The sequence below is a fragment of the Phalacrocorax aristotelis genome, chromosome 10, assembly GCF_949628215.1.
Source record: "Phalacrocorax aristotelis chromosome 10, bGulAri2.1, whole genome shotgun sequence".
Lineage (NCBI taxonomy): Eukaryota > Metazoa > Chordata > Aves > Suliformes > Phalacrocoracidae > Phalacrocorax > Phalacrocorax aristotelis.
In genome coordinates this window covers 25,607,293-25,620,005 of record NC_134285.1, presented here as the reverse complement: position 1 = coordinate 25,620,005, position 12,713 = coordinate 25,607,293, and the positions used below count along the sequence as shown (strand labels likewise).

The 12,713-nt window shown below is 40.5% G+C and overlaps 1 protein-coding gene across 1 annotated transcript in view; it reads left to right on the top strand.

Moving 5' to 3' along the window:
• The window catches only part of DNAAF8 (dynein axonemal assembly factor 8), a 100,063-nt gene that overhangs the window by 25,119 nt on the left and 62,231 nt on the right, over window positions 1–12,713 (top strand). The window contains 4 exon segments of the mRNA XM_075106210.1: window positions 6,542–6,591; window positions 6,593–6,731; window positions 9,344–9,456; window positions 9,458–9,497. Of these exon segments, the coding sequence (XP_074962311.1) occupies window positions 6,542–6,591; window positions 6,593–6,731; window positions 9,344–9,456; window positions 9,458–9,497 (342 nt within the window).

Below are 12,713 nucleotides of genomic sequence, written 5' to 3'. Positions count from 1 at the left end.
TTAATAACAAAAGTTGCTTGATAATCTTACACTGTTCCTCTTCAGAGTATTTTACAGGCTTTTCATAATGTATCCAGCTAGGCAGGGCCTAGGATAAGGAAATATTATCATCACTTTACAGTTTCACAGAGAAATGCTCCATTCCACAGCCAGGACTGAGGCACAAGCTCCTGACTCACAGTCTTGTGTTCACATGAAATGTGTAAGTAATTAAGCTTCTTTTACTTATTCCAGCTGCTTCTTGTTAACCAGGAGTATAAACTCATTAGAGGAGGACCTTTTTGTTATGTGTGCTGAGAACACCAGCACAATGAGGCTGTCAATCCTTCTAAGCCTCTTTAAGTGTTACTCTAGTGTAAACACCAATCATGGAAAAGCCACTTCTCATTTTTAATTATTATGTCTCAGAAAGTAAACAAAATCAAATAGGATTCAGTGTTACTTTGATTGAAATTTTAGTGCTATTTTCAGAGCACTTCTGTGTTTACCTGAGGAGTTAGGTCTTTGTCAGAAAATTTTCCCACTTCTAATAAAGAAGAAATTGTTCCCACTTCTAACAAATAAAGAAGCTGCTTGTTTCCAGTTATTCATGCCAGTTATTTGAATGTTTTTTAGCTGTTCTCAGACATGTTGGTAAATGGCCTCAATTTACACAATTTTTCTTGAACATATTTGTGTGCAAATACCCATTTTCAAACATTTTTGGTTTGTTAACATACTTCACAACCACGCAAATGTTTTGTGTTCTAATGAACATTAGAATCCTGTTAGAATTGGTCCTTCGTCATCTTAAAGGTAGGCTGATATTTGACACATGCTCCTAGCTGGCTTTAAATACGAATTAGAACATTCTATGTCCTAGACAAGTAATTCCAGAGTGGTTCTATCAAGGAAGTCATCATTGCTTTAAATGTACTTGCCTATCAGTGCTGACTGATAGACATTCTTATTTCATTCATAGTATTCTAGTCTAGTGAACTCAGACTGACTAGAAAGATATTGTCCAAAAAAGAATGTTAGCTGGTTGTGTAGGATTCTCTAGTAGTAATAATGCTCCAAGATGGGACAAAGCAAGAGATCCCAGTAAGACGCCCAAGCATATACAAGAGGGAGGGCATGGCAGGGGCAGTGCTGTGTACTTGCATCAAGAGTACTGTCAGGACAAGCAAAAGTGAGCAGGTTAGGACAGGGAGCACACTCTAGGGTACAAGATTCGTCTTATTCAGGAGAAAATGTTTGATGTTCCTGAGTTGTCTTTTTCGCCGCAGGTAGCAGAATAAACATATGTTGAGTTTTAGGCCGAAACTACTTTCTGCCTGTGTGATCCTGAGTGATCACACAGTGTCTCTCTGCTAACATATTGTATGTGCCAGATCCTTGACTCTTGCCAGAGGGGTTATGCATACCTTTGATAGGACAGATGAGCCATTAGCTCTAGTGAAGCAGCTGAGAATTCCCTTAATACAGGCTAAAGCAGAAGTGGCATAGAACACTGTAATTCACACTACATCACATCTCTTTGTTGTCTTCATTTCTGTTGAGAAAGATTATGGATAGGATGAAGAGGGATTTTTGTAGAACACTGACTGTCCTGGGCCAGGAATGTAAGAGATCCTAGCTCTCATTAACTTTCTACCAGCATTGTGGTGGCTGTAAAGCTACTTTAAATTGCACTTGGGGTTGACCATGCTCAGGTGGAGCAACGTGAAAAGGTATACAAAGTGATTTTTGCTATCCTTGGTTCCTGTGCCGAGCAGAGCTCAGTTCTTCTCTGTGCATCACATCTGAACCGCGTTCCTGCATTCAGTAATTTCTGGTGATGAGCTGACGTTTCTCTTTGACACTTGCCCTCTTTATGCTCCAGCAGAGACACTGTCTAGCTTCAGCACGCTCATGCTGCCAGAGATGGAAAAGTGGTTTCATCTGAATCAGGAGAGGTTTTATTCTTCATGCCCAAGACTAACTGTCCAGAACAAGATCATCACTTCCAGCAAAGAAATTTTCTGTTTTTTTAGAATTTAAACTCACATGATCGGTAACGCCCTGACTGAACTGGAGAATTATGGAGTTCATAGCAAATAATGCTTCCATTATGCAGTCTTTCTTTGGCAGAGTTATCTGCTCTGGAGGATCATAGCCCCTCCATTTTAGCAGTCTGAATCTCGGTTCAAATCAGAAAATTTCGTAACATCTTGCCACCATCATATTTTTCAGATCTATAATGTCAGCATATTTGATACTCAGCCATTGGTGCTATAGAGAGTGAATCTAGTACAAAAATGTATTAACAGAAGGACCCTTCAGAGCATTAACATCAATCGTACTCTCCTTTTTGTTGCTAAATGTTGCCTTCCTAATTACAGAATGTTCTGCCAGTAACATGCAGGAAATGCAGACACTTTCCTCATTCCCCATTGCTCTCACTTTGTAATGATAAAGCAGTTCTTTGAATGGTTTCAGGGTTTCTACCACAATTTAATATAGAATTTCAAATAATCTAACAGATGGCATTGTCATCATTTTTTCTTCCCCACAGAATGAAAATGAACAAACACTCAACATTTCCAATATGTCTTCATCTAATGCAAGAATTTTTAGAAGCAATGAGAGTGTTATCTGCTTTGCCTTAGATGGACAGAATTGTTAATTGTGTCCTAACTATTTCCTCTCCTACATTAGCAACATGACTGTGTAGAAAATAGATGTATAACCACATAATCAACATGCTTGCATATTGTACCGTAAGCTCTGTCTACAATGAAGCATGAACATGCAATGCTAGAGCTATTTCAGCATAAGAGTGTAGAATTTTCATTAGAGAAATTAGCTAGAGCTGCTAAAACACCTAGAAATCAGCTCACATTCAAAAACATACAGCAGATGTATCTTTTAGCAAAAGATTTCTGCAGTCAATAACTTGCCATTCATCAGAGATTATCTCTTAAATCTGTGATCCAAGCTAGGGGGCAGATGACATAGAAGGATAAATTTAGATATGGCTGAAAACAATTATTTTGATTAAGCCTCCAGCCAATGGAGTGATATTCTTCCTATTCCTCCCCTTTCCCCCCACCCCCTCTAGTAAAGGAGGGGACTGTGCGAGTATAACTTAGCTTCATTTTATGGGTAGTAAATGTTTTAATTTAGCTCTTGCTGTTGTAGAATCTGCTTAATGTAGTAGAGAGTGGGTTTCAATTGAATGTGACACCTTGCTTCAGTGTCAGTATTAGTTTAGTTAATATTGGAAAAGGTGCTAGGAGGGAAATATCAAAGCTTTGCTTACCTGTGAAAGAGAGACTGTATCTATATAAAGAAAAGAAATTTAAAAACTGGCTTCTCCCTGACCTGTCTTTCCAGTGGAAGAAACCTCCAGACTGGGTGAGCTGATTCTGCTGGGAAATACTAACTCCTTTCTTGGGTCAATGTGGTGAAGTGAACTTCCCAAGCCCATAATGTAGTGTGGCTCCCAAACAGCAGTCTATAGCAACTGCTCTTGCTTGCTCTCAGCTTTGTACCTAGGTGGAAGCCAGCAGCAAAGTTGTCACCTGGCCCTCTTGGCTCCTGAGCTGCTACTCGGTCATTCTAGTCTCTAACAGTTTTGATGATGTTGCCCAGTTTTAGGGCAACAGAGCTGTTTTCTTCTACTACACCTGCACACTAGATTGGACAATGCCAACTAGTCTTCTAAAAAACCATCAACAAAACATCATTTAACCAATTAGAACTATTTTATTAGAAACAAAATCATGTTGGTCTTGGCTGACAAACTTGTATTTGCTAAGCTATGGCTTGCTGTGATCATAAACAGCTCTGCTTTAAAAAATAAGTTAATATGGAGGTAAAATGCCACTTTTTAAAATGATTGTACAGTTGCCTTCCCGTTATGGTTTTTTTTCTTATGAGTAGTAGTTTCCTCTGGGACTATGCTTCTGTGTGTAACTTCAATGCCACTGTAGCTGAAGGCTAGAATATATAGGTATCTTTAAGTTGTCTTGCAAGCCTTTGTTCTTCATTTCTTTTTTTGGTGTGGATTTGGGGGGAGGTCATCCCTTGGCTGTTTCATATGGTTACTGCTTCTACTTGCCCTGTCATTATGTTAGAGTGGAGAAAGATAGCCAGAACTGTGCATGGAGGGGTGGTTGGAAAATTGAGCAGAAGGGCTATGAGTTGCAATATTGTGAACTATAATTACAAAATAAAATAGTAAATGCTTTGGAAATATGAAATTCTATCTTATTTACTCCATGGTAATTGCTGGCACTTGTCTACAATCAGTTGCAAGCCTGTCTGTGACTGACAGCACAATTCTATCCACAGCAACCAAAAATAGCCCAGCATTTGAGTAATTTTAGTCTTTTTCTAAACTAATGCCATCACAGATAAAAGCCAGTGTAACATGTAGGCAAATTGAACTCTCTTCATAGGTAGGCATGGGTAAATCGGGCAAGGCTGTACGAAGGTGTACTAAGCATTGAGTGTATTTTACTTCAGGAATTCTTATCCAGATTTAAATAGGGTTAGCCCTTTTTTGGTTCATCACCCTTAATATTTCTGAAATTAGTTACGTTCTTCTATGCCTAGATTCTTGTTGGGGTAAGGAGGTTGGCAGAGGGAGGAGAGAGAAGGACGAAGGACCAATGTTTATCAAAACCTCATGCATTCTCAGAAGGAACTTTAATAAGTAAAATTCTTAGCTGATCTTGGTCAGAAAGTCTATTGAGCCCTCTTCTGCTGCAGGGCCACGCAAATTTGGAATAGCTGGAAATTTCCTGTTGAAGCATTAGTAGATATTGGTTTAATCTTTAGTTCTTAAGTTACCTCCTGTCTTTGATCCCCACACCCTTGTTGAAAGAGGAAGAAAGAATAATTTCTCCAATATAGGTTATAGAAGAAGGTAATCTTTCCCGAGAAGTCTACAAGTTTAAGGCCTCTTCCTTGGAGAATTGGAGTGGTAGGGTCAAAGCCCTGGTCAATTCTGTGAGCTCCCCAGGACTACAGTAACATCAGTGATGCAGGTCTGCAGCATCAGAAACTTTTGCATGACTATTCTTCCTTTATTACTAACTGTAATTTTTATTTGGTACTTGTAGACAGTGCTGTGTCTGTGGCAGATATTTTGGCATCAAAACACTGGATGATGCAATAGATCTGCTTGGGGCTTTTTATTGGTGTATCTGTTTGAAAACCATTTTTTTTTTTAAGCCATTTTCAGGAATTGTCGGTTTTGAGGACAGGCATGAAAGCCAAGCTATGTTAACTTGTCAAGTGGATTAGTCATTGAACACCTTTGTGGACATTTTAATTCAGAATTAAAGTGGCTTTAATTGGATTTAGCTTTCTGTACTTCCAAAGTAATTTCAGGTGAATCAAATTAAGGTTAATTCAGTGTAAAGGCATAGGCAGCAATCCTCATTAAGGGGTACCTGGAGCAACTGAAAACATAACTGCTTAGCCGCTCCTCAACACCTTCCTGCTCCCATTGTATTCCTATGGTGTTCCACAGCTCAGCTCACAGAAGAGGGTGCTTGCTGGTCTTGTGCTATGGTAGGTTATTTCAGATTAATTCTGCTCACATTAATTAGCAGTTTAGTCCGGCTGCTTGCATTGACATGTACAGGAAATGGAGTATGTTGCACTTAGACCCTGCAATGGGGTGTATAGCCCTCAGCTGATGCTGTATCAAACAGCTTGCAAAAGTTATTGCCATGAATATCTCCTGCTAATTGCAAAATGAATGTGCATCCATGCCTATAGAATATATACATTCTGGATGCCTTGGGGGGGACCCTGTGGGTCCTTATTAAAGGATCATAACTGTTGAGGAGTAATTCTCTTTATATATACTGCAGAATCTTTGCTATTTTAGGGACTAGCTTCCTAATTTACAAAAGAAATGTCAGGGGCAGCAAACTGAATATTGGTAGGAATAGCAAGCCAGCTAATAATTACAGCTGTTGCTACCACATCTTTGGAGAAACAGAAGAGATGCCATAAAATATAACTCCACAGTTCAAGCTTGGAGTTGTTTCCTAAAGAAAAGGTCTTTTAAAGGAAAGGGAATTTGCATCCTAAATAATCAAACTTCAATACAAAAGTGAAGAAAGGATATGAGTTCACTTAAATGTAACATCATCTGTGAATGATGTATGTTAGATGAAGCAGAAAATAATGAAAGTTTTGACACTTCTGTCAGGCTTGTTTTGAAGACAGTTCAATAATTTTAAAAAATAACAACACTGAATCTTAATACAGAATAAATTCAATCATACTGTTTCCAGCTGTGACCATGTAATCTTCCATTCACCAAGCAGAGTTTGATTAAATGAAGACCCAGGTGACAGCTTTCCAAGAAAAAAAAGTGGTCCAGAAGGTGTCACTGATACAATGACCTAGCTTTTATGGCTCATGCTTCCTGTTTAATAAATGCTTGCTAGATATTAATTGCCCCTCCTGTGATGGCAATGAATATAATTCATTCACGATGATGAATCTAGTTTCAGTAATCCACATGACTTCCATTTTAATACTTTTTTTTTGACAGGAAGCCTCTTATTTGTCAGATATTGACACATTGCCTAGACCACATGATATGCAATGAGGTGCTGCTTGTGACCATTGAGCTGTCAAGTTGTGGCCAAGTAGCTATAGTTCCGTGTGATGGTCAGGTACCTAACACGGTGCCGAGAGCAGCCAACATCTACCAGCCCCTCATGATGTGGCTTCTCTCTCTGGTGAGTACCTGTGGTGACAGTGTGCAAAAGAAGGTTCTGTGTAATTAAGGCTGTGTTTTGCCCTCCAGTGAATATATAATCATTCTTGAAATCTGCTGCTTCCAACATCTATAAAACAGTGGCTGAACAAAGGGGAAATTATGTTCTAACTCACCTTAAAGTCAGTAAATAAAAGTCTTGCTGAAGTCAGTGGAAGCTGGATTGTGCCCGTAGCTTACAAAGAACATGGCACAGAAAGTAAAAAATCATTGAGCCAGACTCGCAGCAGTCAAAAGTGACTGCTGGAAGAAGAGGGCTGTCCAAGTATTATACTTTGTCCTTGGCAAAAGAGGCGAATGGACATGGGTGCCTATTTCTTACCACTTGGATATCAGAAAGGATCTGCTCTTAATTAGAACAAGAGGACTATGAACAAGTGGTGGTCTGTTTCATCTTAATTGCCCTTTGGATCACATATTTTTCTCTTCTAAAGAAACCCCCTTTTCCTCACTCTTCCTATTCACCCCATATTAGCCTTTTCCTCTAGGCAAAACAGGCAATATGTGTTTTTCCTCCCATCCCTGCATGTTGGACTCTTTCTTTTCCATAGTTAAAGACATTGGCATACCAATACCAAACCATGCACTCAAGTTAGATTTCACCCTGAGTGGACAGCCTGCTCAAAGCTTTTAAATCACCTAAAGTCCACTTAAACAGTATCCATTGTTAATTATGTTCACACTTCCATTAAAACATTGCTAACATTCATTAACGTTGCTTCAATGCTAATGAAGATTGCCACTTGAACAGCCCCAGAGTCTGAATCTTCCATTCAGAAACTAGTTCATGAGCAGATGCTGTGTGAGCTTTCTTCCTTTGTGGTATTCCCATTTTAAAACAAAACAAAACAAAAGCCTCTGACTTACAGCAGGTCTCTCAAAGCCTGAAATGGTGGCTCAGCTTCCAGGACTCTGTGTCACTCTACTGAGACTGTAGGGTCAAACGTTGTGATGGACTTTGTACCCAGTAGAAACTGGGGCAAAATTCACCAGTTTATTTCACGCAGGTTTTCAAACAGCTGTTACATGTCAATTAGAGAAATGAAGAATTCTTAATTGCTTTTTTGGACCAAATTCTCATCTGGTCATAATCTATGTAATTCCACTGACTTGCTGGCTTCCTGGCTTGTGTAAATCAGATCTTTATTGATTTCTGTGGAGATATGCTGATTTCTACCAGTTGAGAATGTGATCCTCCAGATGCAAGCATTCCCCTGTGGTAGAGCTGCTACAGAATGTCCCATGTGACACCAATGCTCAAAGCAGTCAGGGACTTGGTAGTGCTATTTTGAATGATACAGCTGACCTACACAACTGTTTGAAAAGCCACTCAGGCCCTCTCTTGAGAGCATATTTCTAAAGGAGGTTATCTCACTGTAAATAGTTTTGGTTTATATATGCAGTAAATAGAGCTGTTAATCCATGCAGAGATTGTGGTGATGGTACAAACCATGAGAAAAAGACTTAGTGGTTTCTGTATTCACCAGGTTCATGGGAAGGAATTATAGTCCTGTAATTTGAATTTGCCTGTCTCTTCATCTAGTGTGTGATCTTGCTCTGGCATCTCTGCCTCACATGGCTGCTGTTCCTTTCTCTTGGCTTTGCTGGTTGCCTGTGTCTGACTTCCCCGTAGCCTTCTGCCCTCTTTCACCAGCTACACAGGTTTCAGGACACTTTGCAGCACTACAGTGCCATCCCAGTCTTTTTCAGTTTTCTTTCCTGTCTCTTCTACCTTGTAATAAGGTTTCTCGTATATTCTCTATGCTAAAATGCATCATGTTTCAGCATACTTTGAACAGCCTTACGAACCAATGAGTGGTCTATCCCAGAGGAACCCTATCTCTGGAACTAAACTGATATTCATGATAAAAGACGTCCAGTGTTCATCCTGGAGTTGGCAGAAGTCATTTTTTACCCTTATTCTTTTTGATCACTTATGTATGTTGGCAAATACAATGTTTGCTTCCCACATGTGTGTGAGCACAAAAAAAAAATCCATCAAAAAGAAATCACCTCAGTCTAACTGAAAGGTGGGTTCACTGGATAGGGATTGATGGGGTTTTGGCCATTAGTGATCACTAATAGAGAAGTCAAAGGCTTATTGAAGAAGCCTGCACTAGCTCCCCAGAACAGCATAATTACTTAGCATTGATTTTTGAACTTAGATTGGATTGATCTTGTTATCATTAATAAAGGCAGCACACAGTGCCACTGTGACGAGAGCATGCAGTGCAGTGTTGACAGGGACTGTTCTCATGTCTTGCTAGACTAGGAAACTAATGCAAGTTCTTGCGTTCACATAGTGAAACTGGTGGAAGTCAGAGCTTGCAAGTCTTCATTGCGAAAATAAATCCTATGACTTATCAAAACCTACATGTTATTCCTATTTAATTTGAGTTTTATTGATTTTTCTACTGGCTAAACCACAGCTAATCCACTAATCAAGCAGGAGTGCTCCCTGGACTATTGTACATTATGGGGATCTACTCAAAAGCAACAGAGCAAGATAAAGGGTTACCTTCAGTCTCTAAATACAGCCATCTAAAATGAAATTATGTTCAAATGGATTTACAGGTGCCCCCTGTGAAAATGAAAGATGGACCCAAAGCTCTGTTTCAGGTGGTAGGGCTGTAGCAGGCCTGGTGAGAGGATGGCTTGGCCCTATATTCTTGTCTAATTCCAGCTGATGTCTTCAGCCCAGAACATGCCTGAAATCCAGAAGATAAAAGTGAGTAGCAGTATTTACACTTGCTAGTCATGCACAATTGCCATAGGCAGTTACCACTGTTTTCAACTAAGGGCCAGGCTTGGGTATGCCAATTCAAGCTCAAATTTCAGTGAGCCAGGATAGAGTAGCATAAGTGCTGCTCTAAATTAGAATGGGGGAACCGTCCAGTACTGTGGGAACTGGAAGATTGCTCACAGCTAATTGCCAACTCAAGCTGTCCTCAGTTATGCTGAATTTAGATTACATGCAGATGAGAAACCAGCTCTCTCTGGTGTAGTCTTTTTGTCTCTGCTGCTCATTAGCTGTTAATATATTTTTGGTGACTGTAACCCCACAGCACAGAAATTTGACTGGATTCAGAGGGGATATATTTGGTATGTATTATGGTTTTTGCTCTTATATTTTATCAATGTGAAGGGCATGGCCTATGAGAGGGAATATTGTCTTGCTATTTGGCTCCCAGGAGTTGGGGCCCAGAGGCAGGACCTGAGACTTCATTCCCTCAACTCTGGTAGACTACAGACACCGTGCTGTGCTATGAAACACCAAGCTGAAAGGTCTAGCACACAAGCTGAAAATCTAGCATGTGTAGGTGATACAGTGTAATTTAGGGCATGATATGAGCTCGTATCCTGAAAACAGCAGATTTACGAAGTAGCAGATCTGGGCCCTTGTTTGTTTGCGCAGTCTCTTCACAGAGCTAATACGGTACAGACTGGTACTCTGAGCATCTTGTTCTGTTTTCATTTTTGGAGAGTATTGTGTATTATTGCTACTCTTGCCTGGTATAAATACCTATCCTACCTATGCAGTATAGCTGACTTGTGCTGGAAAATGTGCCAGGGTGTATCTGGGGAACACTGATCCTTGTGTACCCCAGATCTCCTGCAGGCTGCTTGCTTGAATAACTCTCCTGTTATGGAATAACCTGTGTTCTGTTGAGGCTGTTGAGTTTCTCAGGTGGCACAAAGCAACATTTGTGGCTTTAACAAGCTGGTAGTGGATTTTCTACTCTTTTTGCCTGCCTCACCCCTGGTAACATTAACAGGAATGTGATGATAGATGTGCTCGTTGTTGATGCTTCCTCTATGCTGAAGAGACCCCACAGGACCCAATAGCAGGAGGTCGTAGGGTGCCCTGGGTATGAGTCACACCTGCTGGACACATCATGTGAAGTTTAAATGGAAGAGGAGGTGTAAATGTGTTTTAAAAACATGCTTAAGCTTCCCCTACTCAGCTGCAGCAAGAATTTTTCACTTGCAGCCACCTGCCTATGAGCAGTAAAGATTAAATCTCTCATGATAAAGCCTGGAATATGTCAGCTGTGGCTCCAGTGCTCCTGCAAGTAAATGATTGATGCTGGCAACAAATGTCATGATTAAAATACTATCAAAAACCACTTGACCCCAAAACAATAAGCAACTTTTCTGTTAGCATTTGAGCACCTGCTGGCAGAAGCAGCAGGGCTAATGAGACTAAGCAGTCTCCTAGACTGGACAAGGGCTTAATGTTGATTTCTGTCTAAGGCAACTGAATTCAAGATTGTTTGGAGGAGGACAGAAATTTTAAAAAAACAAACCAGCCCCCCCCCCCCCCCCCCAACTGACAAAAATGCTCTATGGAGCAAAGAAAGTTGAAGAACAGAGACTGACCTGCCTTTTGACTACTTGCCTTGTTGCTTTCTGCTGATTTCACCTGATGAGGTGGCCAAAGCAACAAAATCATTGAGCACTGACTATGCTCAAGGTATGTATCTGGTGTCATGTAATTGAATGAACATGTGAAGCTTCTCTGAACATTTGCTTGGAGTTGGGAAGGGTTGTGTCACAGGTTGGCGAAACAAGCCATACAGAGTTTCCAGTCTGCATATAAAGTGTAAATGCTACTCTGCTGCCCCTTTTACAGTTTCTGACACTGCTGTTTTGTCCAGCTAGTATGCACAGCAGCTAACATACCAGGCATTTGGATGTATTCCTCAAAGCCAGTCTATGTGTAACTGAGGTTTCCCCTCATTAGAGGCTCTATCGTATGTCTTGGTGGTAACGATGACTTTTGTCAGTTTTGATTTCCTGAGGCATTTGTAAAGCTGCTGCTCTTTCCCCAACAGAGACTTAAGCTGATAGGAACAACAAAAGTCTTTCAGAAATGTCAGCTGTAGCAGAGACAAAGAAAACAGCAACTAGTCCTATTGCCCCATTCCTCCCTTTGAGCAGCTTCAGCTATGGCTGGAGAGAAATGTGGTAGATTTTACCCTTCACACTTAAGCCTTAGTTTCTCACTGTAGTGCTAATGACCAGTATTTTAATGGTTGAATTAGCTAAGGGAATTCTCTTGTGGCACTTGTTGGTTCTTATTCCAGTTGTCTCCTGTGGGCACAGAGAGAACCATTTATCAAGGCTTACCTTCAAAACATGACTGGGTTTCCAGGCATTTTTGTTGCATCTATTTGCTATAAGAATGTAGGGAAATCTCAGTTACTTTTTTTTTGGGTTATGTAAAAAAGACATACCAAGTAGTGTAAATGTTAACCAGAAGCATTAGGACAAATTGCTATTTTAATGTTCTTGATGTGTAGAGTACGGAGCCCATTTTCAGTGCCAAAGATGGGTATGTACAAGATTACGCAACATGGTAGGTACAGATTTGTGCCTGCTTGGTGCTAGGAGAGAAATGCCCATCTTTGTGTATCTGTACTTGTATCTCATAACAGCAGCAAAATGACAGTTGTCCATGGATTTTCCTCAGACTGTAATATGAATGTGATTTTTACAGCAGACATTGGATTGCTGGTCTAAGGGTCTAAGAGCCTAAGAGCTGACCTGTATCAACAAGGCAAGGTTTCACTTTCCCCAGCTTGCCCCCTGTTAATTCCCAACCCTGGTGTGGCTGAACATGCTGAGTGCATTTATCAGTCTCATTGGCTTTGATGTTCTTTGATCCTGTGGCTTGTTGCCTCCTGTAGGGTCGCAGCTCTAATATTGGGTACAGTTCATCACTGAGAACTGGACCAAGGCAGCCTGCTAGTTTCATCTTGCTATAGGTTGTTGCTGTGTTTTCTGTTGGTTTTAGTTTGGGCTTCCCCCCCTCCCCGCCCCAGTTATTATTAACTGGAGCTGAGCTATATTCCAGATCTCTAAGCCATCAACTATTTATTTACTGGCAGCTTCACTGTCATCTGTGTGTCTTTCATTGTTTGTCACGTTTTAGTTCTCAATC